Source organism: Seriola lalandi, unplaced genomic scaffold (assembly GCF_002814215.2).
Source record: "Seriola lalandi dorsalis isolate HSWRI2012SDOR001 ecotype SW California unplaced genomic scaffold, Sedor1 jcf7180002052129, whole genome shotgun sequence".
Taxonomy (NCBI): Eukaryota; Metazoa; Chordata; class Actinopteri; order Carangiformes; family Carangidae; genus Seriola; species Seriola lalandi.
Genome location: NW_019522682.1, coordinates 1,105,835 through 1,132,478, shown reverse-complemented (window position 1 = coordinate 1,132,478; position 26,644 = coordinate 1,105,835). Strand labels below are relative to the sequence as shown.

General features: G+C 40.7%; 3 protein-coding genes across 4 annotated transcripts in view; 1 reads left to right on the top strand and 2 right to left on the bottom strand.

Annotated features, from left to right (window-relative positions):
- npr2 (natriuretic peptide receptor 2) overlaps nucleotides 1-13,415 on the bottom strand; it is a 65,529-nt gene extending 52,114 nt beyond the window's left edge. Inside the window, exons 1-2 of the mRNA XM_023399935.2 lie at nucleotides 12,399-13,415; nucleotides 2,008-2,189 (exon numbers count right to left, since the gene is read on the bottom strand). Of these exons, the coding sequence (XP_023255703.1) occupies nucleotides 2,008-2,189; nucleotides 12,399-13,095 (879 nt within the window). The 5' untranslated portion in view covers nucleotides 13,096-13,415. The remainder of the gene's footprint in view (nucleotides 1-2,007; nucleotides 2,190-12,398) is intronic.
- Nucleotides 13,416-16,353: 2,938 nt separating this feature from the next.
- On the bottom strand, nucleotides 16,354-22,719 carry alad (aminolevulinate dehydratase). The gene is made up of 12 exons (XM_023399911.2): nucleotides 22,588-22,719; nucleotides 21,334-21,459; nucleotides 21,089-21,139; nucleotides 20,495-20,591; nucleotides 19,702-19,837; nucleotides 19,502-19,585; nucleotides 18,779-18,867; nucleotides 18,174-18,229; nucleotides 17,991-18,078; nucleotides 17,784-17,870; nucleotides 17,469-17,598; nucleotides 16,354-16,879 (listed from the first exon to the last, which is right to left on the bottom strand). The coding sequence occupies exons 2-12, from the start codon at nucleotides 21,450-21,452 to the stop codon at nucleotides 16,821-16,823; spliced, it is 996 nt and encodes a 331-aa protein (XP_023255679.1). The 5' UTR covers nucleotides 21,453-21,459; nucleotides 22,588-22,719; the 3' UTR covers nucleotides 16,354-16,820.
- A 186-nt stretch (nucleotides 22,720-22,905) lies between these two features.
- tmem203 (transmembrane protein 203) lies at nucleotides 22,906-25,814 on the top strand. 2 transcript variants are annotated; one of them, XM_023399918.2, is made up of 2 exons: nucleotides 22,906-22,970; nucleotides 23,525-25,814. In XM_023399918.2, the coding sequence occupies exon 2, from the start codon at nucleotides 23,793-23,795 to the stop codon at nucleotides 24,207-24,209; it is 417 nt and encodes a 138-aa protein (XP_023255686.1). In that variant the 5' UTR covers nucleotides 22,906-22,970; nucleotides 23,525-23,792; the 3' UTR covers nucleotides 24,210-25,814. The 2 variants fall into 2 exon arrangements, with proteins under 2 accessions (XP_023255686.1, XP_023255685.1); XM_023399917.2 differs by having other exon boundaries at nucleotides 22,924-23,042.
- Nucleotides 25,815-26,644: the final 830 nt, after the last annotated feature.

Below are 26,644 nucleotides of genomic sequence, written 5' to 3'. Positions count from 1 at the left end.
GTTAACAGGAATATATCATGAAACAAACTACAATATGGTGAATGTGTGTAGGCTAATCAAAGCAGTTTTCACTTATTATGAAAAAAACATTTGAATAGCAAACAAGATGTCGATTCAATATCCTCTTTGACAGAACAAATTAAATTACTTCTTTATTATTAAACCTGACTTAGCTAATAGCACATTTAAGAGGAACAGATAAGAGGGTATTTGTGGAGATAAAAGGCGTACACGTGAGTAATTATGCCTACAGGCACAACACTAAATCACCTTTAAGCCTACAAATGACACACAATGGAAGACATTCATTTCCCCACTATCTCAATGTTTCACATACATCTTAAACACTATAATCAAACATGTTTAGTCCATTATGACAGAAACTACCATAATCAATTTAATATTATGTTAGATTTATAGTCAGGAAGCCATTCTCCTTCAAAACTTCAGTTAAAAGAAGCCAGTGTGACATTTAGGAAATAAATGAGACGAACGGCACATCTGTGCCCACTCTGCTATGTCTCATTGCACTAATTTGTAGGGCTAAATAGCTTCCTGTGAAAACACATCCCCTAATTCATTAATGTCATGCAAGAATTTCACTCCTTGAAGTGGCTGAAATGGTTGGGGGGATATATATGTCCTCTGGGAAGACTCAGTTTACCTACCACTTGGAAAAAAACGATGCAGCTTCCTAAGACCATCAGAGTGCACACAAGCTTTTCAAATACATGGCTGTCATTACCTTAAAAGCTTCCAACACCATGCTTTGGCTAAGTGTCACTCATCTCAACAGTACATGTTAATTGAAGCACGGTCACTACTTAGAGTAATGTCAGTCAGTTGGATGAAGACTCCAGGACCTTGAATCACTGCCCACGTTTCTGATTTTTGCAGTGATTAGATCGGCCTGCTGAAAATAATGTAAGCAATAACGACTGCTCAGACAGAAAATGCTATCATGAAAACAACGTCAGAATAGTGAAGTGAAAATAAACTGGCAATTCAGTCTGATTATCAGGTTAGCTTGGATCCAGTTTGTCAGCTTTTCTGATTTATAAAGTCAATGATTCAGAACTGTGAGGTTGAATAAACACACACACACAGCAATGTGTTTAAAGTTTGTTTTTTTTAAATGATAAAATCCTGTTTCATTTTTCTTGATTGTAGTGCTGCAGGGCCTCATTCTTCGTTTTCTCAAGATATAGACCCTCGTTTAAAGCACTGAACAAGATGATGTCTATTGGAAACAGTCTAACTACGCAACACTTTTCACTGGTTTTAAGAAAATACAGCTTTTATGACTCCATTTGATAGAAATTATCAAATCGTGATGGGCTCAGTTTCAAGGTGGATTTATTTAAAGAAACATTTTTTTTTACACTTTTCCTGTGTTTTATTTGAAGTGTTGATCCATAAGAAAGATATATTTGTGGCTTTAAGAACCAAAATACATCTCAATGTAGTTTTAGGCTGTGTGTATTTCTCTGTGGACTGAGCGCTTTGATAGTTTCACAGTATTATTATACTGTAGAACCTATACCTTTATAATCAAAAAAAGACATGGACATCTCACGTCATATTATATGGGACCTTTAAGAAACTTCTTGGAATGAGTGATACTTGAAACCATTGACAAGTATTGTATTTGAATCAACTGTTGGTTTTCATCAGGATTTAAGAACTTGGTTCTGTGTAACTCAGTAAGCACAGCCCGATAAAGATTATGGGATTTAGAGAGAAACTGGGAATTAAATATCCCTTCTCTCAGACATCCATTTTCCAAGCCAAATGGTGGTTTTGGTCTTATATTATTTCCTGCCTCGAATTACAAAGCAGATGAAACACTGACAGTCCACATTCAATAAATCTACAAAGAATCTGAACACAGTCTCAACTTATCAAGAGTAACGATCCAAACAGCCCCATGGCTTTTTGAAATCACCCTTTACGGCTCTGTATGTGAACATGTATGTGCATGCATGTGTATATGTATATTCATTGTACCTTGAAGACCTCAGTGAGATCAGCCTTGTCAGAGTCAGGGCTCTTCCACGGTTTGCGATCCGTCAAGCTCTCTGCGAACACGTCCAGATAGAAGATGGCATAGTTTTCTGGGTCCTGGATCTCGCTCTGAAACAGTTTCATGATGTTCAGGAAGGTCTCCAGGGGGCCGCAGATGTATACGACTGCAGACAGAATGACAACAAGATGTTTAAAATAAAAAAATAATACTTTTCTTTATACACTGCAAAAACAAAATCTATCTTATAAATCCTTATACTGAGTCCAAAAATCATATTTTCATTTCACAAATGAATAAATCTGCCATTGCAATGAAGTTTCAGTGAGTTTCCAGTACAAATCAACATGTGTCAAATGTTAAGAATTTTCTAGGGTGATTTTTCATGGTTTTTCTTTGTCATTTCAGTGCATCAATCCGCTTATTTTGTCATCTTCCAGCATACTGACTCACAAGAACATCATTGAAACAAGTTCATTTGTGTTGGAAAGCAGCCTAAAATACCCATAAACACTGACTGGAGTCTACAAGTCTTTTAAGGCACAATAATAGACAACATATGCACAACACAACACACGAGTTGGAGGAAAAATTTCACTTGCTCAAAGGCCACATTTATATAACAAGACTTGCTGCGCAGTTCTGTGTTTTTTGTCTGCATGTGAATTTTATGGCCATATTTGATTATTTACATTCAAAACAAGACATATACATACATGAATAAACACCAGATGTAAAGCTGAACCAGATTACATCGGCAACAGGCACAAACAGTCAGGCATAATATCTGTGGCTGGAGAGCAGGAGGCAGGCTGGTCTGGTCTGTGGCTGGAGGGTTGACCATAGAAATGGGAGGGGCCTGTACAAAGGGGGCGTGGTTTTATTAGCCCCTTCTCTAGTAGATACACCCCTTGATTTTGTTGTAACTTGCCCAAATCCTCAAATTTCCTTCCTTTGCACAGTGTTGAAGTTTTTAAGCACAGCTGTGACCTGTGTTGAGTTTCACAACATCAGTGAGCTGGGAGGAAAGCTGGGTGAAACAAAATCACTTATACAGCAGGAATCTGTAACCTTTTTGACTTAAAACTATTGGGGGGGGGGGGGGGGGGGGGGGTGCAGAGAGTTGTTTGACAGTCAGACCAGCACATGAACATCATGTGATTAAATGTCTATGTGCTTCCTTTCAGTCTAATTGATCTAGCTTGCTGCCATTCTCGCTGACAATATTAATAATGTCTGTTAAAACCAGAGCGGTGGGTCACATTTTCCACCATCTTTTGTAGTTTCACATAATGAGACAAGCAACATAACGTGAGCAGTGGATAACATATTGGCACGTATTTCAACTTTCGCAATGTCTGATTCTAATAAATGTGAGGCTTTGACACACTTCACTCGTCTGCAGCAGATGCACCAATGAAAAAAGGCAGCAAAGAAGTGAAACTGGAGACTGAAATCATTCGGGGTGAATATTGGAGGACTTCATACAGTGGAAACAACTGAGGAAAGAGATATTCAAGGAGAGATTCAAAAAACATTTTTTTAAATCTTTCAGTTCTGATGCTGGTAAAATATTAAAATTATACTTTTACAATATCTTACTTGAGAAATATAAATTTAAAAAGTAAAAGAAAAATCATATGTTTTTTCATGTTCAGTTTTTTTCAATGTTAAATGTAAACACAAAAAGAACCTTGCCAAAATAAAATCTGATCTAAAATTGGCAAGTTTTTTCAATTTAAAACCAGGCACTATCTGTTTTAATGTTGATTAAAATTAGGTATCTTACCAAATATTCAGTGCCAACCATTCTGTGTTAAAAAAAAACCCACTGGGTTTCAAACATAAATAGAAAGTTTTAGATTTCAGCTTTAGTCTTAGTGACCTGGTAGACATTCGCTGTCTTGCTCAAAGACACTTCAACACTTCATTTTTTGCTGTTGCAGCAATCAAACCTGAGGCCCATGTTACAGTCTCTGAGAGCGTCTCTATACCCACTACCTTCACCCTGCCACCTACACCCTCCTGCTGTTGAGTCATGAATAAAAAAACATAGCATTATTTCCATTTGTAGCGTATGTCAGAGTGGCTGCTGCCAGTTCTGAGGCAGCGCTCCCAGTTAGCAGACATTTCCTCATGTGTTAGACCAAAGTTGGCCGCAGCCTAGACCCCAACTCTCATCTCTTCCAACATGGTTCGCCATGCCAAGTAGTCCTGCTGTCTCCTGGACCACTCCCAAAGTAAATGCTGCTACACAGCCGAGGGAAAATGTCCTCCTGTGTTGTAGCGGTCGTACAGTATATGGACCTGCTGAGGCTTTACACAAAAGCACATTAAATTATTTGGTACAAGTTGTTCCACTTCACAGACTCCAGGATGGTAATCAGCTCAGCTCAGCCCTGCTCTCTACCCTGCACAAAATCTCCCTCTTACATAATTTAGCCCGTTATTAAAGGTCCCATATTATATAAAGGTAGATGTCCATGTGTTCTTTGATTATAAAGCAGGTCTAGGTTCTATATTAATACTGTGAAAGTATCAAAGCCTCAGTCCACAGAGAAATGATGCACACAGCCTGTATTCAGAAACTGAGCCTTACAACGAGCCATCAGGACTTCTGTAACTTTGTGATATCACAACAAAGCAGTCACAGCAGATTTGTTAACCTGAAATCTGCTATATTTTTATTGGCTCACTCAGAAAGTCAGCCAATCTGAAGAGAGGCTCAGAGCCTCCTCTCTTCTGATTGGCTCACCAACCGGTTGTTTCTAGAGCAGAGCTCCAGAGAGAAGCCTCAGAGAGGAGATATCAAACTACTTTGAGATGGTTTTTGGTTCTTGAAACCACAAATATATCTTCTTATGGATCACCACTTCAAATAAAACTCTGGACAAGTGTAAAATATGGGACCTTTAAATCCGAAATTCATATTGTCATAGGACAAGATTGTTTCAAGGATTGTCTGTCATCAAGTCTCATTTTTACCTCTCATTTTTCCTGTTTTTATTCTGATAGTTTGCAGGACTGTCTCAAAAACCTGTTGACCGATTTAACAGAAAGCTGAGCCAAGTGATTCCTCTTTGATGTAGAGCCAGGATTTCTCAACAGTGCAAGATAGCGTACAATACAATAACGCACAAATAAGAGGACGGATGCATGAGCTCTGGGTACTTCCTCCTTGATAACAGTGCAGTCTGCCATTTCAAGATAATGACACTTGATAATGACCTAAAAGAGGCCTAAACCAAGAAAAGTGAACCAAGGAAAATACAGAAAAAATAAAACCTCCTGAGGGGTGAATGAGACATCAAATGACTTGTTTTTTCTGTGCTGCACACTTGTTTTTCTAAGAATAAGCTTCCTGCCATCATGTAATACCACTTTTACCAAGACCGCAATGATTAGGCTACTTGTCTCTGATTGGCTGGCAATTGTTAATGTGATAATCCTTGTGATTTTATAATAATTGATTTCTAAACATTTTCTCAAGTCGCAAAACAGTTGTTTGGTTTTTAACACGTGAAAAATAACAGATTAACAGTATTTATTAACGTATTATTTATATATTAATCCCTTTTTATGAGTAATTCTTTCAGCAGTAGCCATTCAGTGTACTGTAGTTTTCATTGTTCCTGGCAGAGTCAGCCTCTCTGGCACACAGTTCAAATTGCATAACCACACATAAGGGATTCACAGGAAACAGCACATGCAGGTACTAGATGTGATGCATTAGACGAAAGTCGGTGCATGCAGGCATTTCAAAACTGTTGACTATCTTTCCAGCTCTTCTTTATCAAAACAATATGAAGCAATGATTCTTCTCAGCACAGGTTTTTTTTTTTTTTTTTTTTTTTTTTCTTTGAATCTGCTGTAAACAGAAACACCCGTTGCTGTTTTTCTGACAGAGAAGCTCCTAACAGCGTGCACTCTGCCCCAGTGGTCAATATCCGTGTCCTTTTCAGTGCAACTCTGGGACTTGTATTATTAAAGGGCACATGCTGTTACTGCAGGTGTTGCCAAGGAATTCAGGACTGTTGTAATTTTAAAATTTCATATCAGCACACTTCATTCCTCTTTACCGTCGGCACTACTACAATTTATTCGGTGTATATTGTCTAATACAACAGCCCTCCTCTATACACATGGAGTTGACAAAATAATAGAAACACCTTTATACGTGACATAACACAATTCAACAGGAGCACAAACTACAGCCTCCAAAATGACCATAAAGTTGATTCAACACCTTTGTAAACAACTTCAACAAAAACTGAAATTCATCAAGTTGCAGGTGAAACACTACACTGTGTTCTTCATCTCCATTGTGTTCATTATTTTCTAACGTAAGGAGACGCAATAAGTGTGCATTATCGCCTGCTTGTTTGCAATGAGGTTTCATCTTGCTTTAGGAACTTGGTATTGAGTCTGAGTCTCTTGGAACAAAACAAAAAGACGGATGAAGTAATATCAAATAAATAAAGCTGAAGACTCAATAAGGTGCAGATGATCTGTTTGTTGTTAATGTGAAGGCCTGTGATACGAACTATCTGCACCAATGGAAGCAAGCCGTACTCCCACACATCTGTTACATTCACTTCATAATTTAAGCAATTTAAATTCTTAATTACACTGTGTTTGGTTTGGTTTGTAAATTGGGACATTTGGCTGCTTTGGATGGCTCCACAGATAATCACATGCAAGTGCACAAACAGAAAGCAAGCCAATTACTGCACTCAGCGTGATTTTGTCATCTTCTCGATTGGATTAAGCTGGATTTTCTAACATGACTCTGTGTCATGTTTGTCTTGTAGCTGGATCTTTCTTAGAGAAGATTATCCTCCAGCTCTCTGTGTTTTCATGTTCTAATCTGTCTGGGAGGCTTTTATGACTTGTAGCTTCGCCTCTGTAGCATTCCTTTGTGTGGAAAACTAAATCCATGTAAGCAACATCCAGTTGATCTAACCTGCTGCTATACAGTTGCATCCTGGGAGTGTTTTCACTCATGAAACAGGATTTCACTAATTACTCTGAGGCACTACCTGAGCTTCATTGTGAAGGAACACGCTTTTCATCACTCACTGGCAGCTACACACCACTGGCATATGTACTCGAAAAAAAAAAAAAAAAAGGAATGCAAAATACAGCCTGATGTATTCTTCCACTCACACAGCTGAAATGTTCCCTCTCGTGTGCCATTAATGCAGTGAAAAGCATCAAGGCGAGAGTGTCACTGGGCAATGTGATGGGAGCTTGAATATATTCAGAGTGTTCAGAGCACTGCATTCATCTCACGCCACGCCAGAGCTGGAAGAGGAGTTTGAAACCTTTACTTAAAGGGTCAGTTCGCCCAAATTCCAAAAAAAAAAAAAAAGAAAAAAGAAAAAAGAAAAATCAATTTCTGAGATTTCTGCCTCCACATTTCAAATGTGATGCACACGGCACTGAAACCTTTCATTTTAAAGTTCAACAGTAACATGTCTTTACAGAAGCAGTGACCCTGTTTTCCTGAATAATCCATACGCAACACACTGTCAACAGCTTTTACAGGAACTATTTTTCAATAGAAAGTAACTCCAGTGAAACATGTTCACAGCGAGGTACAGTTATTTTATTATTATTACTACTTCTTGGATGAACTGGACCTTTAATTTAAAGTACTCCATAACAAAACAGAGTCTTGCCACATACTAAAAAATAATACAAATAAAATCTACCCAAGTTTGAAGAATGTCACAGTGTTATGAAAATGAAATGAGATAATCAGACAATAATGAAGTAGATTTTCATGTTTTCAGATTAGCTGAAAGATTGTATGCTCCTCCCCACGAGGAGAAAATTGCTAGCAACACCTTGGTTAATCAAGCGAAAATAACACTGAGCTACTTAAATATTGACATGTTGGGAGATGGATGGAAATTTTTTGCCTAGCAACAGCAATATCCTGTCATCTTATCTATCACATCACAGAGGGTCCTGGTGCAAAAACTCACTGCTGGGTTCCTGTTGACCCCACACAGCTGCCTACCATCCATTATTTCATATGCATCATGTGTGTAACCTGTCGTCTCCAAGTCGGACCAAGTCCTCACTTGTCCATATGTGCACTGACAGAGTTATTGGTTGCTGTCATTTTAGTGCAAACTTTCCTTTTTCTAAATCCCCGTACAGTGTTTCCTTGGCAAAACAACAGGCCAGGAACAGAAGAAAAGTGAAGATATCTACTTGATTTGACTAACTACAGCTCAGTTGTGTCTTGTTTTGTCATAACTAATCAGTAGCAAGTCTATCTGTTCCATCTGTCATTTACAGTTGCCAGTGAAGCTGCGGTAGTGGCTGGGAGCAGAAGAAAACATGCCAGTTTAAAAGTTATTTCTGAGTTGCAACATCCTGCATCTGCGTCAGTCTCAGTCACGATTGGCACCATTATCGTGCCAATTTAACAAGAAGATTGCATCCTCGCACTTAATCCCGCCTACAGACCTCTGATTGGCTTGACTGTTTTAGCTCTAGGGATGGAAATGTGGGTCATTGAGACTGTCCTCCCATAGATCATCTGCGCAAGCACCTTATTATGACCCCCAATTTTTTTTTTTTATCAATAGATTGCGTGCTCTCGTTTTATGTTCCTTAAAGAGATTTGTCAAAGTTCCAACAATGTGTGGCTTCACAAAAAAAGCCCCAGTTTTCCTCTCTCACCTCGGCTTAGCCTCTTGCCAATCGTGTGACTTTTCAGAGAAGATAGCCCGGAGGTTATCTGCCGGGAGAAAAGTGAGCTGAACGCCGAGCCAGGACAAGCCCTGACAAAACCATTAGCTTCTGTGACCTCCAGCTCACTGCGGCAGCTCCATAATTCATCCTGGGAAAAGGGTGGGGAGGGGAGGAAGGGGGGCATTTGGCAGCTCGCACCTTTCACCTCTTTCCCTGTACCACCCTTTAATTACCTTGACACTGTGTTTATTCCATTTGTTGATGCTGTTACTGTAACAACAGATTAAAATGTTTAAAGCTCAGTTTGTTCCACTGTGCCAGAAACCATAATACCCAAAGATTTACTGGTTGGAGGCAGATTTTGCTCTGAGATGTTGAGCTGGTTCCAGAAATGATTCCCTTCAAACACTCCCAGGGGTATAGGCAGATAAATATTTGCAACACACCCATGCACTATCAGGATCAGCCACGCATTTCTGAATCCAAAAAACTAGAGCATCACAGTTGGACAAAAACATTATATTGACATAAGTGTGTGTCAGACTTGTAGCAAACAAGCAAAGGTGGGAAGCACCTGTATTCAAACTGTAAGTAAATACAATATATACAATATAAGTTGCGTTACATTTCAGATGGAAATATCGTTCTCCAAAATAAAAGGACAAAACACGCCATTTGTAACTGCCTTCCAAAAACAGTTCATAAGTGTTTTCTTATCGGCAGAAGGACTTTGTTTGTCTGCGCCGCCCAAAACCACCACAAATCACCATTAAGAAAACATGAAAACATTCATGTTGGTGTTTTCTGATCTGATGCTGATCTAGTTAAGGCTTGGTTGGGCTTAGGCACAAGACTGATGTTAATGTGTTTCTTGAGAGGAGCACATAATCCCTCAAACTGCGCTGAAAGCATGAACCCTATCCCCAGAGTTGGAGATTTGTTTCTTTTACACGCACAGATTTCAATCACATTCAATCATCATCTTCTGTTCTGATTTTTGAAAAACAGTGAAAGTCACCGCTGATACGACTTTAAAGACTGAGCACAAGACTTTACTTTTACTTTTACACACTGTCCTTGGTATTTCTTCTTGGATGTAAGTAACAGTTCCATTGCTCAAAATATTTCTGATCCAGAGCATTTAGGAATATGAGAACCAGACCTTACTAATGACTTTACTAATCATAAATCAATCATTTATTACTCCTTCATACACAAGTTATAAGCTGCTAATGCAAACAATTTATGGGTAACCAGGTTGTGAAAAATCTGTCTGGGGTTTATCCACCTCCAGCCTGACACTTTCAGCTCTTACAGACAGAAATACGAAAGGAGACCTAATAAACAATGTCAGTCTCACGTCTGTGTGTTATATGGGCTGGAGTCAGGACATGATTAGCCTTGCTCAGGATAAAGACACAGGAACAGAAATTCGACTGAAATTCTACCAACACCTCTAAAACTCACTAATTAGCACATTTAATCTTGCTTGATTCATTAGTTCATGAATAGAAATGTAAAACGGCTATTTGTGGTTTAGAGGGAGTTACCTGCTGGAACTATCTCCTGACAAACTCTGCCAAGTACTTCAGTCCAGAGTCTCTGGTTATAGCACAAGTTGCCAGCCGTGAGCTGCGGTTTTGGTTTTGACCTCTGAACAGGCACAATGGTGCAGAGGCAGGTTACCCCACTGCACTGTGACCACAAGACCTCAGGAAGCTGCACACAGTCCCTGCTCCTGGACGTCTCTCATTGAGGAATAGAGCCAGTGCATAACTTTCTCTTAAACACAAAAACTACTGGTGTTTTTACTTTTCTGTTTATGCACAGGTTGGATAAAAGAGATATGGTATGTTAATTAATGAAATGTTTTATTTGTTAACTTTTGCGGAGCCAGACTCATTGTTTTGACCTACTTACAGTGTCTGTGCTAAGCTAGGCTAAGCTAACCACATCCTGACTCCAGCTCAAGACATGAGATTGATATAATTCTTCCCATGCAACTCTCAGAAACAAAGCAAATAATGGTGATGTGCAAAAATGTTGAGCTTTTGCTTTAATAACGTTTTAGCATTTATTAGAGTTTTTACCATGCAAAAATAAGTTGAAGGAATTTTTCACAACCTGGCAACCCAAAAATTGTTCTTATTAATGTCTTATGATCTAAAGGCACTAGTATATTATCTATTTAACATTAAATGAAATAAATCATTAAATAAATCAGTTACTTGCAGCTAAGAGATGTGGGAATGTCATTTTACACACTTTGCTTCTGCAGTTTTGACAAACACGTGCGCAGCGCCGCGCGCGCACGAGCCATCATCCACTCTCAGTCACACAATTAACTTTTCACAACAGCAGTAATGAGGAAGTCTGCCTCGCAATGTTTCAAATTAAAGTTAAGGCGAGAACAGAGACGAGAGATTTAACTGCCTCTCGGCTGTGTGATTTACGCTTCATCAAATGAATACGTTAATAAATAAAATCTGTTATTTTCACGTGTTAAAAACTGTTTTGCAACTTGAGAAAATGTTTAGAAATCAATTATTATTGCCCTCTAATTGGCTTTAAAGTTGGAAAAATCCTCTTATTCCACACTGCTGACAGCATCATATATATATTCTGTATCATCCTGCGCCAGCTCTTCACTCAAACTATATGTTTCCACTGAGTAAAACATTCAAACCCAAAACTCCATGTTTATGTGTCCATCACTCCCATCAGATGGAAATGTTGCTCACATTCCCCCAAAAATACATGACATATTTGATATCTTTGGAAACTTCTGCACTAGGATTTAAAACAAACTTCTGTGGGTTTGAATAAAGTTTGGCTTCACAGCATGACTTTGTAAAGACTGACCAGAATGATCGAATAAACCCCTTCTGGATGTTGAACAGCAGCAGCAGCAGGAACGCACGCAGTCAACCACACATACAAAGCCTGTTGTAGCTAAGAGGGCACCCATTTGATCACGACCCCTCTCTCTCCCTCTATCTCTCTCTCCCTCTCTCGCTCTTTAAAAAACGCAGGTGGTGGTCCTCCGCAGGCAATAAACCAGCAGCAGCAGACTACCCACAGCCTAAACATTCCTCTGTAATAACTCCGGATTAAACAGGCTTTTCCCTGCACCTATTTCAGTCCACCTTAGTTTGAATCTGCTGGGAAAAAGAAAAAAACTTCACTGTGACCTCATTCTGTGAACCCGGGATCTCCCGTTGCAGCATTGTGTAAAACACGTCAAATGAAAGCTCCTGATTAAATACATAGTTGTTAAATATTGCTCATCCCTTGAAGCTTAAGGCACAGATTAATTGCCCCTAGTCATTTCATATTTTTCCCTCAAATAAGAGATAGGCTATAAATCTGAGTGGCGACTGGCGTGAGACAATTTCACTCAACTGTTTCCCATGGAGCTCATCCAGTGAGAGGGAATTTCCTTCTCCATACACTGACATTAGCCAGCTGCTTTAATTTGAGATAATGTCACATGCCCCAAAGACAAGTGGCAAAAACAGCTCATGTAAAAAACTAAAAGATTTCTTCATTGAATGTTGGCTTTTTGTTTTAGCACCACGGGCCTGACTAAATTGAAATCTCGTTTCAGGTGTTATTCCCAGGATTTACAACTTTTAAATCACACATCTTTCCGGCAGCATGGACTTACTTCTCCCGTGCTCCTTCATAAAACTGATGTGATCCTTGTAGTACTTGAAGTCGTCCTCGTAAGGCTGGGCCTCCACCGTGATGTTCATCTCCTCCTTCAGGTTCAGGTAGATCCCCTCCGAGAGGAAGTAGTGCGGCCGGTCGTCCTGCCGCAGGTCGTGGAAGATCACCACGGCCCGGGAAGTCCAGTTGAAATGCGTGTGCAGGACGGTGGCAAAGTCCCCCAGCTTGGTGGTGGATGGCCCGCTGCGCACGATGGTCCTGTACTCCTCCCGCTTGTCAAAGCCGTACGCGGGACCTCCGGCTGTGATCAGCGGGAGTTTCCAGTGGGACGCGAATCGCCCCACGGAGGCGAGCGGATACACGCACCCGGGTCCGAAGAAAGCGTCAGGGTGGATGTAAAGCTTGGCGTCCACGGCCACCACCTGCGCCCGGCTCTCAGCGCACGAGCCCGCGATGGGGTCCTCGGTGCTGTAGTTGAGAATGTTGATGTACCGGCCGAGCAGCAGCCCGTGTTTGCCGTGCAGGTCCTCGTGCGCCATGAGGATGGCCGGGAAGACGCGCGGCAGAGCCCACGGGTACTTGTGATGGTTGTCCGGGAGCATCACAGCCACGGTGATGTTACCTCTGCAGCCGGGGAAGAGGCAGCAGGACAACGCCGCGAGAAGGCAGCATCCCAGCGCGCTTCTGCATCCCATGTCGCGTCCCAGCCGCGTGGAAGTCCCGGAGAGCAAGTACGGCCACGGAGAGCGCACCGTTTGGAGAGGAGACACGGCCGGCTGAGGCACCCTTACACCAAACCATAAGTATCCGTCTCCCCCACTCTCTGTCTCCTCACTCTCTCTCAAAACTCAAACAAAGTCGATAAATGCATCATCACGTAGTGCCAGGCCGGCGGTGCCATGCGTGTGCGCTGCGTATATCCACGTTAAATGAAGTTGTTGTACTTCCAAAAGCGAGTCTCCAGCGCCGACCGGTCCTCACGCTAATGGTCTCTCTGAGTGTGATAACATCCATCCAGATGACTGCAACTTAAATCAGAGCAGCCCTCTGCTCTGCCCCCGCACGTCACACACTGCAAGAAGTGTGCGCTGCTTCCAGTGTCAACAAATCAAAAGCGAGTCCCAGAGAATTATTTTTCTTTAGTTAATTGATAAAATGTTTTTAGTGAGTTCAGGAGATGTCAGTGCGGGTCTTAATAGTTCAGATTTCCTGCAACCTTCCCTCAAAGACCTGCTTCATCCCGTCTCTCAAAATAAGACCTATTCTGACTGACATTTGTGTTTATAGATAAGACACTAAAACATTAAACTGCACCACAAACACGAAGAACACAAAGTTGTTAATGTTTTATATAAAAAAACAGACAGTAAAGCAAACTAATAGACCGAATGACTTGTTGAAATATGTGACATTTTTTGCAGTGTATGAATAAATCCTCTGAAACGGGCGTGAGTCGCCCCCTGGCTGTCATTTATCACCCATGGAGGTTTTACAGGGTCATGGCCTGCTCCAGTCTCTGGTGCATTTAAAACTGAGCAGTTAAGCATTGTTTTAGGGATCCGAGCACATACATCAATATTACTGTAGATAGTTTTGCCTTGTATTAACAGGTTGGATTTTAAAGGATTATAACAGTTTTTTGTAAATCAGATTTTAAGTGCAACTGCTGCAGTAAATAGGCAGCTGCCTGTTGATGGCGCTGTGGATTGACTGATTAATCTGATTGGTATGCATGGCAGCATATGAATTACAGTAACTGAAATGCACCCCCTGCCTTGGATTATGGCTCAGGGGTCTGATTCACTTGAAGAATGTTACAGTTGATCTCTACTCATTAGGACCTGCCAACCAGTCTCCAGCATCAGTCTGGCAGTCAGCTGAAATCTGTGTTAGGTTTATTATGTATCTGTGCAAAGCCCAAAGTTTCCTGGTTCCAGCTGCCGAGCTGATGACTCAGTTAAAGAGAATAAAAATGAGAGTGGAATTTATAGCCTACTCCTGTTCTATTCAAATATCCCATGATAATGTCAGTCAGCCAACATACATACAACCAGGACACTGACACCAGAACAGTTTAGAGGAAATCATTCAACATTCATTTTGTTATTTACACCAGATCTTTTCCTACTGTGACATGTTAACATGTGAAACAGGCTCATTTATTTAAAATAATTACTTGCCAACACAGTTTTATGACAGATACCTGATTTTCTGAGTGACCTAACCCACAGTTTACACTTTGTAAGATTAGGTTACATTTTGTAAGTTAGTTTTAGTGCAATGTTTTTCTTGTAATGTTAAGGTAACATTGACAAAAATGAGCACAGACTAGGACAGGAATGATTACATAGATGCTGAGATATTTCACTGGATAAGTGAAAACTTATCCAGCTGGTGGTGCCAGATGAAAAGTCAGAGGATTGCCAAAGTCAGGAGGATTCATCCTCTGGGGATCATTATTATATGAACAACATTTCATGGCACTGCATCCGATGTGGTTAAGTTAATTCAGTCTGAACCAAAGTGGTTCAATACAAAGAAAACAAAGTGTTTACATCCAATGTTACTCATCAACATGCATGTGTGTGTATTCTTGGGGTCAAACAAAAGTAATAAATATTAACATTTCTCCTTACGATTGTTCTGCCACTAGATGTCGCACTAGACCACCAGCATCTCAAACCAAAACAAAGGCTTCATCGGACACCCACCCCACCCCCCACCCCCCTTCACGTTCCCAGTCAGCCAGGTATTATGAAGCCCCGTGAAAGCGGCCACTAAACACAGAACAAAAAGCGCAACTGAATAAAGTCACCCTGTGTACGCGAGAACCAACAACATACAATATGACCACAACCCAGCCCACGCTAGCATGCGCCATGGCTATGCTAACAGTTAGCCAGCTAGCGATAGCAACATTTCCCGAAAAAATTCAAAACAATGGTAGCAGCAAGTTAGCCACCGTTATCATGCTATGTCGCCGATTACTAATGAAAACAGACATGAAAAATGATGTAGCATTCAAGTTACTTACACATGGAGAGGAAAAGCCAGGTCCAAGTCAAGCTGGAGCTCTTTAGCAGCTTAGGTCTAAATTCAGCCTTGAACTTATGTGCTGGGACCGCGGCCCTACAAACGACTCTGACAGAGCAGGTAAAAACTTTTTGGATGTTTTGACGGTCCACTGGCTGACCAGGATTTGAGCGGGTAGTCCTCATGGTCCTCATCTTCTCTTTCTTTGTAGAAGACATAGTGGTTTCTCCTTCAGTAGAGGGAATTCTGGAAGATCACTTTCACCTGAATGCTGCAAACTGCAGTGTCACCTCACCTGTGGGCGAGGCCTGTGTGTTCATAAATATGAGGAGGACCAATAGTTTAACAGGAGGGACATGCATTAAAACGCACATGCTACCTGACCAGCTACCAAAACAAAAAACAGTGAGACACAGATTACTCCACTATATCTTTACATTAAAAAAAAAGTTGTTTGCAGTTATAAAATCATTCCTATAATAAAATCTCATTTATAGGACCTGAAACCTGTATTATTTAATTCTTTAATTCTTTAATGCTTTTTCTGGTGCACTGCTGCGTTACTTGGCCTGACCACCACCTGTAGTCAGCGCAGTACCAGTAATCAATGGCAAGAATGTGTGTAGTGTCACTTGTGTAGGAGGACACAGGTGACCCACTCATAAAAACGTTACTAGTGGTCAAAAACTCCACAGGGCAGCTTTAACATTTACTTGACAACACTACAGTCGACCGCTTTATTTTGAGACGCATTTAAGCACATTTAATACAGTTACTTTGTACTTATGGTCGACTTTTTATCAGTACTTTGTGTACACATATAAGACGCGTTGAATGTTTTTAGTGTTGGTTAAGTTGTGAAATTTGTTCTGCAGCATTCACAGGCCTTAAGCAACATGCATCAAATTAAAATAACACACTTGTAGCTGAATGATTTTATTTTCCCCAGAGAATACGAGCTTGTTACAGGATGACAGTGCTTTGGCTCAGACAGTTGTCACATATATAATCAGACGTGTGAGGCCCAGATTCATAAAAAAAATACATTCCATAATCAAATTGCTTGACTTCAGAGATTCAGATCATGAGTAGCCCTTCAAAAGCTTAAAAGGAAATAGAGCTTAAGGTTTAGGCTCTATTTCTTTCTTTACAAACATAATCACTTCAGCAAACCAACCCATACACCGAGAAACATGCAGCCAGCCATTTGAATTGTTAGCACAAAACTGAACAGAGAGAGCAACATAAAGGCCTAAAATTGAACAGATTACTTGTTTTCATTTTCTATAGTGCTATTTGTTAGCATGACTGAGTCTCCAGCAGGTTTGTAGTTGTCTGTTGGTCCGTTTCTAGGTCCATTCATCCTTTGGCTTCAGGTATTTGTTCTTTACTCCTTCAGCCAGGTGAGCAGCTGGGGTGTGTAGTAGGTGATGATGATGTCAGCACCTGCATCACAGGGCAGGGGAAAATGAGTCAGATCACATCTAGAACTGAACTTGTAATATGCATTTTAATGAGCTTGAACATTTGAAATGAAGAAGAAAAACTACCCACATTTTCATTACTTACTTAAAACAACCGTATGAATGTGGTGTACATCAAAGCATGAGTACAGTCAGCTGGTTTTACTTGAGGGGTTAATGCAGTTAATCACAGTCCACTAGGTTTTTGATTTTATAGTGTCAATCTGGATAATAGTGTGAGATTTCATTTTAGATGTATCAAGCATCAGGCCATATCATGCTTGAATTATATACAGCAGAATAACCGTTTTTACAGTCTTTCATTGATCTTCTGATGTAGACTGATGGTGTAGAGCTCATTACTGAACAGGAGAAGAGACTCCTACAGTGCAGTCACCTGTTTATATTGCTTCATTCACTATAATAGAGCAACAATCACAGTGATTCTCCACTCTCAGTTTTTGAATGTGATTGACACCAACTCAGTGTGGAGGGAGGGCCAAACCGGAGAGAAAAGGACGCATTTGTTGACACAGTCTATGTTCAGGAGTGCCCTGCCCCCGCCGCCTTACCTGCCCTGCGGAAGGCGGTCATGGCCTCCATCACAGCAGCCCGCAGGTCAAATGCTCCAGCCTGTGCTCCGTGCCATATCATGGCAAACTCCCCTGACACGTTGTACACAGCCAAGGGGTGAGTGGGGAACTGAAGGGAGACACATGAAGAAAAACTGACACACTTCCTCCAACAGGTACAGTGATATTCGCATGTGACATTTTGCAGGGTTTGCTTCTGGGATTTTTCTCATCTGTGTTTCATAGCAACTGAGCATGTTTCCCAAAATGCAAAACTGCAGCATTGTTCCTCATTGAACTGATTTAGTTACAGACCTTGTCCTTGACTTCTCTCACAATGTCCAGATACGGCAGACCTGGTTTCACCATCAGCATATCAGCTCCCTCTCTCACATCTCGTTCCTGCAGCACAGAACAGCAGCAACATCTCCCACAACTGTTTCAACGCAACACTTTTAACCAAGTCATGTGTATACACACACACACACACACACACACACACACACACACACACACACTGACCACAGCTCGAACGGCAAGTCCTCTCGCTCCAGGAGGCAGCTGATAGCAGCGTCTGTCCCCAAACGCAGGTTTAGACTGTGCAGCATCTCTGTATACAAACACAGCAGGGAGCTTCAGTCTACTCTCACTTCAACGTACTAACTCACTGATCTGTTTACACCTGATCCAAGAGCGCTCACTTACCGGAAAGGACCATAATAACAAGAGGCAAACTTTGCACTGTAGCTCAGCACTGAAGCCTGGAGGAGATCACAAAAAATGAGAAACAACTACAAAACACATTCTGTTATATTTACATGCTATCTAATAAGCATTCAAATATACTTTTTTTTTTTACTGTCAAAAAATCACATGAAAAGACCAACAATGAATACCGATTCTACTAACAAGTTTCCTCTGTGTATTCAAAGTCTGGTATATCTTATTCCTCTAAGCCAGAGAGCTCTCTTTGTTTCCAAAAAAACTATTAAAATAACATCAGTGAGCCACACTGTTGCTCTGGGTGACATGTTCCTTTATTACCATGAACACACACACTGTAGTTTGACTTGCTTAGACATACACCATCCTGCTGCCAAATGTACTCACTAAAGCATCAAATGTGGATTAATCCGCAGCTGAAACTAGTGCCCAACCAATGCAACATTTCCTTTTGTTTGAGTAACATGTTAAAAACAAAAAAAAAAAACTACAGGCCCAGCTGTTTCAGAAAATCACTCAGCTTTTTTAAAAAAGATAAAAGTAAAAGTACAATAAGAATCACTTCTGTATTATTTTCAGTCGTTTACCTTGTTTCCCAAACCATTGGATATCAGTGCTTGTTTTATAGCTCTGACTCTTCCATCCATCATATCAGAGGGGGCGATGATGTGACAGCCTGTAGAACAGAGGACATGAAACTTGTATTAGTCCAGTTTAACTTTACCTTCAGTATCTGGGTAAACATGGAACTGACATTACTGCTGAGTGTAGGGCCGCTGCCAGGATTTTACATATCCTGAGGTCATGAGCCCATGTCGCCAAATACCCATCCCCTCATAAAACTTTAAACAGGCACCAAAAATATTTATTCTTTATTTACCGTTATATAAATAATTGTTATACGACTATATCTTCTGTGAATCTTATTTTTCAATATGGTCTAGATGTTGGCTCAAAGCTTTCATTACATGGCAGTATTCTGGTATGAGAAACATAATCCTTATATATATTTTTAATTGGTCATAAGTAGTCAACTCAAAAAAAGAAGAATAAAAATACAGCAACCAGCCTAAAAGATAAATGAAAGAAACCTCCCAGAATACAGAAGAAGCAGGAGCTCTGGCTTATGTGAGGTCTCAGTTCAAACTATGAACACAATTACAAATTCGGAGACAAAATGCAAACCAGCTTCTGTATAAACCGATATGGGTGACAGAAAATACTTGATAAAAACACTCAATAAAAAAAATCCTTGTATGTCTCACTCCAAAGACAGAAACAATCTTAACAAAGCAAGAAACAAGAATTACCAGCCCGGGCGTAGGCCAGCGCCACTTCTGCCAAGCGCAGGCAGCTGGCGTCATTGTTCAGAGTACCGTCGTCATTCAGGATACCTGCAAGACAAAAGGAGAAACAAAACCCAAATATATGATGCACATTATCTCTGCCCTTTTTACTTTGCTCTTTATGAGACACAAACAGGAGATAAATCATCTGAGGAGACACTGACCACAGTGGCCATGCGACGTGTAGGGACACAAGCAGACGTCGCACGCCACCAGCAGCTCTGGGAACAAAGATCTGATTTTCTTCACTGCCAGGACGGCCGGTGTGTCGTCTGTGTCGGCACCTGAACCCCTGTCATCCTGACGAGGAAAGACCAGATAACAGTGGGTTTTTTTTTGAGTGTGATACGCTGTTTTGCTGCCTCTCAGAACATGTCATTTCTAAACCATGGGCGTTAATCTGCTCTTACAACAGCCTCCTCTTCTGGTTTCAGACTTCCCATGGGATTTTAGAACCTGGCTGCAGGGATTTGCTCCCATTCAGACACAACAGCATTCGTGAAGTCCAAACTGATGTTGGGTGATAAGGCCTGATTCACGGTCAATGTTCCAGTTCATCCCAAAGGCGTTGGATGAGGTTTACGTCAGGGCTCTGTGGTGGCCAGTCAAGTTCTTTTACACTTTACCAAGCAGAAACCATGAAAAACAGACCCAGACCAAAAGTCTACTTTTGGCCAGGTAGTCTCTTTATAATCTGTTATAAAAAGGTATTATTTACAAGACTTATACCTTTGCTGTGAGTTAAATTCACAGGGACTAGTCAATTAGAAACCATATCTACCAATTTAGAGAAATGCAGTAATAATATAAAGTTAAAGACTACAAACAATCAGTCTCATTGATGTTTCATCTAACTACTTCTAAAAAAATTTATACGACCAGGCAGAGAAAACAAGACACAAACTTTAATGCTCATTTAAGAGTGATTAACATGACTTTTTCCTCTCTTTAACATACCTTTTCTACTTTTGCTGGAACACCAAAAATCAGCACGCATTTCAAGCCGTTCTCCACAAGTGGCCGCAACATTCCTTCCAGCTTATTCACACCATATCTATTAATGACAATACGTATAATATGAATGGAAGGAAGCAAAAAAAGGGCCTTTCAGGAAAGGAAACAATGAAAATGATCATCCTTCTTTAGTTTTATATGAGGAGAAAACTAAAAAGGCTTGTGTCTTGTGACGCACAAGCACACAAAATGTGAAGGTGGGTTCGCAGTTTGGTTTTGTTTTGTGCTGGATAACGGATTCTCTTCTTATCTTGGTCCAGGTCCAGTGTTTGGCTCTGGGTCCACCCTGCCCGACTGCTTTTATCTGAGGACAACACCCTCAGTGGGGTCACAGCTGCAGGGTGACACTGTGTGTTTCATCTGATTGGTGTTTAAATGAATGCTTCAATCACCCCAGTCAAAACAGTCCAATTATTTCAAATTGTCCTTCTGAGCAGAAATAGATTCTTCAAGTAGCTCAGGAAATCAGGCACTTTGTTATAGTGAAGATCTGAATCATGAGACGGCTGTGAAAGTATTTGTGGGTTTCGCTCTCACCTGGCCTGTCCTGGCAGGCTGCCGATGGGCTCCACTGCATCTGCACTGTCTCTAAAGGAGAGAGTGACAAAGAACCAGAGGTGAGAAGGTGGAAGTCCACTAAATTATAAAAGTTAAAAGCATAGTTTAGTTGACTTCATCTGACCACTACTACATCGGTCAAACTCCTGCACACTTGTTTTATTTGCCATGTTTTGTGACCATAACTTGGATTCACTTGAAGAAAACCGAGAAGTTTCATTTACGTGATGAAGATTGGGTAGATGAGATTGTCAGGTCTTAAATCTGCAGCACAGGTCTGCCAGTATCGGAGCGTCGGGTGGAAATAGCCACTGTGGATGATCGACTCGGCTGGTGTCTGCATCTTAACCCTGAGGCGGAGAGATGATCAGTGATAAAACACATAAAGTAATACAGGGAACAGAGCAGCCTCTTTTCTGTCTTTGTCTTATCTTTGACTTGTAGTTAATGAGCAGAGCAAAAACATCACTCCCACGCCCTGGTGCTTTATTGCAGTTCAGTCACCGTTAAAACTGACCAAGCATGCGTGACACTGCTTCGCCAAACAACACCTTGGCTCTGTCCCATTGTACAGTCACGCAGGCTGCAGGTTTTTAAACTTATTTCAAACAAGAACTTTTTATCTTAATACTGTGTGAACATTTTTTTCTCCATGCACAAGCCTTTTCTGAGTGACCTTGACATCCCACTCCTCCACATTTTTTCCACAGCAGGACAGAGATCATTTACTTGATTTATGAATACATTTTTGATAAGGGACCATTAATCTGTGCTTTAAATTAATATTATCATTAACTGACTAAGTAGAATCCGATTGTGGTAAGATGGTTTTTATCATTTTATGTCCAAACAAACAACACATATTAAAAGTTTGGTCTCATATAAAGAACTGTGGAAAACAGCTTGATTATCTCATAGGTGATTGTTAACACATTTGTCATATCGTTGTTGCCTTTGGATGCACTGGACCAATTATCTTAGCTTGACTGAAAGTTTATTCTCATCAGCAGTAACTTTAGTCACAGTTAAAAACACATAGACACTAATGTGGGAGACATAATATTAAGTCATGTACAACATCACATCGGATTGTGATATATGGATCTGCAATGTTAAAATGATCCTCGCTGCAATCGTGTTATTTTCTTAAACTTAAATCCACTGATATGAACCACAAATGAATGACAAACTGCAACTTTAAGATGACAAGCCATTTCTGTTACACGGAGAAATACGACATAAGTTCAAACACACTACTAATGACCACTGTAATTTCATTCAACGATCACATGTATGTTGTTTTTTAATAGGCTACATTTAGTTTTGTAACCTTGCCTCTTAACTAGGATATGTAATTAACGCTTCTTTTTAAAACTACAACCCACTGCAACTATTGTCTTAAATCTGCGACATAACACTCACACTCACAAGACATGTATGAAAACTGCAAAAATACCAAAGGAAGACAGTGTACTTGCCTGTGTGTATGAGTCGGCGACTTCTCTACACTTCACTCTACACAGTCAAATCCAAGTATGTCCTTTTTAATCGACGTTTCGCGGGCGACATGGCAGCGCGTTACCGCCACCTACTGACTGGAGTCTCTAGGGTTTTCATTAAGCCTGAAGCATATAATAAAACCAAATGGAAATTATTTTTATTATTATGATGATACATATATATATTACTGTATTTATTGTTAATACAGCAAGTACCATTGGAACACTAAACGGGTTTACACTTATTTTACAAAAGATTTGCCAAAACATATAGTCTTTCGGGCCACCGTACAAGCCAGGTTTAGTGTTCTCGCGATCATTCCTCAGCCCAAGAAAAAAAAGCCGAAGCTACGATGCTAAAGGTTTGTTAGCTTTGTATACTGACAGTTTGGCGTCCAGCTAGATGGAGGAGAAAACACCCGACTGTTGTTAAGGTGAAATAACGTGTTTTCTCAGTAAAATACATCTTAAATACATTTTGGTATATGCGTATACATGTGCTGTTTTGTAATTAGGGGCTCTGCATCATCTGTGACTGTGGTTAGCTTACATTGTAGTGGTAGGATCGGCTACAGGCTGTATCATCATCGTGAACTGTAGTTCGTCTTGATGATGTAACGTTGATGATAAACCGTGTGTCAATTTAATTTCAGTCTACGAATATCAGCCGGTATCTAAGTGAGTTGAATCAGGGTAAATATTGAACTGACACTGGGGTGAAGTGATGGAAAAGGACAGTTGTTTTCACAAGCTGTTTCCTGATTCAGTGAGACGTGATTTGGGCCTGGTGCACTCTGAGTTACAGGCAGTGTGTGGGTGTATACCTGACGCTAGTTTTGCTTTTTTCCCAGTTCTGTCAGATGTGGCACAATGTACCTGCTTTTTATAATATTATTATTTCTTTGTTAAATTTTAGGAAGGAAAGGTTGCCAGAGAGACTCAGACTGGGAGCACTTCCTGCATTCACCAACACCAATCAACCTACTCAGGGTGGATTTGAAGATGTAGCCAAGAGGGTCATCTCTGTGGTACTTCACTAATTTTGCCCAGGCATTATCAGTGACACCTCACGGCCACCCTCTGCTATCCTGGAGCACTTTGACCCCTAAGAAGGGCTGCCCAGTCTGTGACCTGGTCGTTCTCAGTCAGTCCGTCCCTGGTTGAAGACCCCACTGTGCTCAGCCATGCTGTTCTCCCTGAGGGAACTGGTCCAGTGGCTGGGCTTTGCCACCTTTGAACTGTTCCTCCACCTTTTAGCTTTGCTGGTCTTCAGCATGCTGGTCGCTCTGCGAGCTGACAAGTTCACACCCACACTGAGCTGGTGGCTGGTCTTCGTCCCACTGTTTGCTGCAGACGGCCTCAGCACCTACTTCACGGCCATTGTGTCCATACGTCTTTACCAAGAGAATGAAAAGCGTCTGGCAGTCCTGCGGCTCCTCTGGGTGCTGACGGTGCTCAGCCTGAAGCTGGTGTGCGAGGTGCTGCTGTGTCAGAAGCTGGCTGAGCAGGAACAAGCCAGAGACCTGTGGTTTGGCCTCATCGTCTCGCCGCTGTTCATCCTGCTGCAGCTGCTTATGATACGAGCCTGCCGTGTCACCTGAGAAGAGGCAGTCAGTAGTTGTGCTTTCACATCACAGAGCAGTTTTCATCTGCCATTCGAGATTTAAAGCATAACAACGGTATAATTTTTCTTTTGGCTCACTGGCACCTTTTTTCATTTTTTCACACACATGTTCCAGGCAGGTCACACTAGACTCCAGTTTTTTATTATTTCTTTCTAATAGCATCAAAATTGAGAAAATGTTTCACTGCTTCCTTGAAGTAGTGGACAATCTATTTTATGTGCTGCTAAATGCTAAAATGCACTGTATGGCCAAAAGTATATGGACATTCAGTTTGTGTGCATTTGGTCTTGGGGCTGTTTTTCCTTGTTTCCACCCTATAGTTCCACCAACAATAGTGTGTTTCCAACTTTGTGGCAACAGTTTGGTTTGACTCTACAATGTCCCTTTGCACAAAGCCAGGCCCATAAAGAAATGGTTTTCCTAGTCTGGTGTGGAAGAACAGGACTGACCTTAACACCTTTGGGATAAACAGAAACACTAAATGCAAGCCAGGCCTTATCACTCAGTATGAGTGACCAACTTCACTAATGGCCATGGGACTGAATGGGATCAAATCACTGCAGCCAGCCACTGAAATTATGTGGATAGCCTGAAACCAAAAAATTGGCGGCTGTTTTCCTAATGGTTTGGAAATAGGAAACAGTTATATATAAGAATAATAGAATGACCACACACTTTTGGCCATGAAGTGTAAATATAGTTAATGTTGCCTATTGCTAAATTGATGCTTTAACTGATTTTAAACTCTGAATGGAAGGAAATTGAAACTGTCTCAATTTTTCTGAGCCTCTTTTTCATCAGGATGGATTATGACTGTAAGTTGTTGTGATACTTTTAAAAATACAAACAACTGGAGCAGTAAATCTGTATTTGGACCATGTGTGCCGCTACCATGGTGCAGTCGAGAGTAGACAATGAGCCTTGAGGGAAATTTATACTAGAGTTATGTTTTGATGCACATGTGCACACAACACATAAAGATAAAATAAACTGGTGAAACCTCAAGGCAGTAATACCCTAGGCAATTTTTTGGGATCTTTGATAGGTAACCCAAGGAGCTGCATCAGCAGCATTGATGCTTTTTCCCAGAGGAAGCAATTGATTGCCAGCAAAATTTGATTACATTTATTATCTTTTGTGTCACTTTGTTGCCTGTTACTGGGAGTGTTACTCATGCATTGTACCCCCAAATTGCCTGGTATGTCAGCTTCACCGGTGAGATCGGTCTGGACAGCAAGACGCTGGTTCTGAAACTTGTTGTCAGCTCACAGTCTCACTCTAATGTAGAAGAACTGAATGTGATTATCACTAGCAGTCAATTGTGTGCACATGTCTTCCCTAAATATTGCTGTTTATTTGTACAAAATGTAATGTTTTTGACCTTACCTTGCGTATGTACCGCATGTATTATGTATTATATTATGTATGTGTGCCTCATTTTAGGGTAATTCCAGATGTGAGATTCTGTGTAATATGTATATTTTGATTTTGGAAAGAAATTCACCGAACCTTATTTATGTTCTTGTTATGGCACCTTTATTGTCATCTGTATATACATGTAAATAAACCATCAACATTTTACCAGTGTTGTCTAATGAATGTGATATTATCAATAAGTCTGGTAAACGGTCTAGGTAGAGCTAGATATCCTGCTGCTGGGGCTTGGTCACCTCGGCCACAAGGAGGCGCCCTAGCTTTTTATATGGGAATGAGAAGCCACAATGGAAGAGACCATCCTAGCGTTTTTGTTTTGCGTATCATAGCCCTTACATGGATCCCGTACAGCAGCCACCAGCTCCCAAATCATTCCTTCTTCTTTTATATTGTTAATGTTTCTTGCTTGTGTTTTACAGTCATGGCTATTTGAAAGTCAGTTTGCAGACCAAACAAATGAGAAAATGTCACTATTTATTCATCAACTTTGGTGGTGGACATTAAATTTAATGTAAATTTTGTAGGTTTTTGTTTTTATTTATTTTGCCAAAACCTGTTAAATTCTAATATATAACACAGACATTAATGTCATAATATTAATATATCATCATAAACCTCCCCCTAAAGTGTCTACCCTAGGAGTAGGTTTAAAAAGGAAACAAAGTACATTTCATTCATTCATTAAATGCATTTCATTGTTTACCTCTTCTGCACTCTTAAGCCTTGCTGTTCTTAATTATGGCTTGTTAATAAATGTTTCATGAGGTACAGTAAGCTCTTGTAGTACCCAAGAATAGCCCTCTAAGTGCTGATTCATGTGCAGCAGGCTACTCCTCAGCTCATGTGTTTACTGCAGCCGGATTATCGACAGGTGGCATCACCGGCAAATAGGCTACTGAATGAACAGTCGTCCGCCTCCACCCAGCAGTGGACATGCCCTGCTCATCACAGGCGAACAGAAACAGTTTAGGGTTGCT

Bases quoted from the DNA above. Each gene is read 5' to 3' on its own strand.
- alad (XM_023399911.2), bottom strand. From the start codon at position 21,452: ATGCAGACACCAGCCGAGTCGATCATCCACAGTGGCTATTTCCACCCG. The intron at 20,592-21,088 runs GTGAGAGCGAAA...TGTCATTAATAG, and splicing joins AGCCTGCCAGGACAGGCCAG to ATATGGTGTGAATAAGCTGG. The intron at 16,880-17,468 runs GTAAGGCGGCGG...CCTGTGATGCAG, and splicing joins GACCGCCTTCCGCAGGGCAG to GTGCTGACATCATCATCACC.
- tmem203 (XM_023399918.2), top strand. From the start codon at position 23,793: ATGCTGTTCTCCCTGAGGGAACTGGTCCAGTGGCTGGGCTTTGCCACC.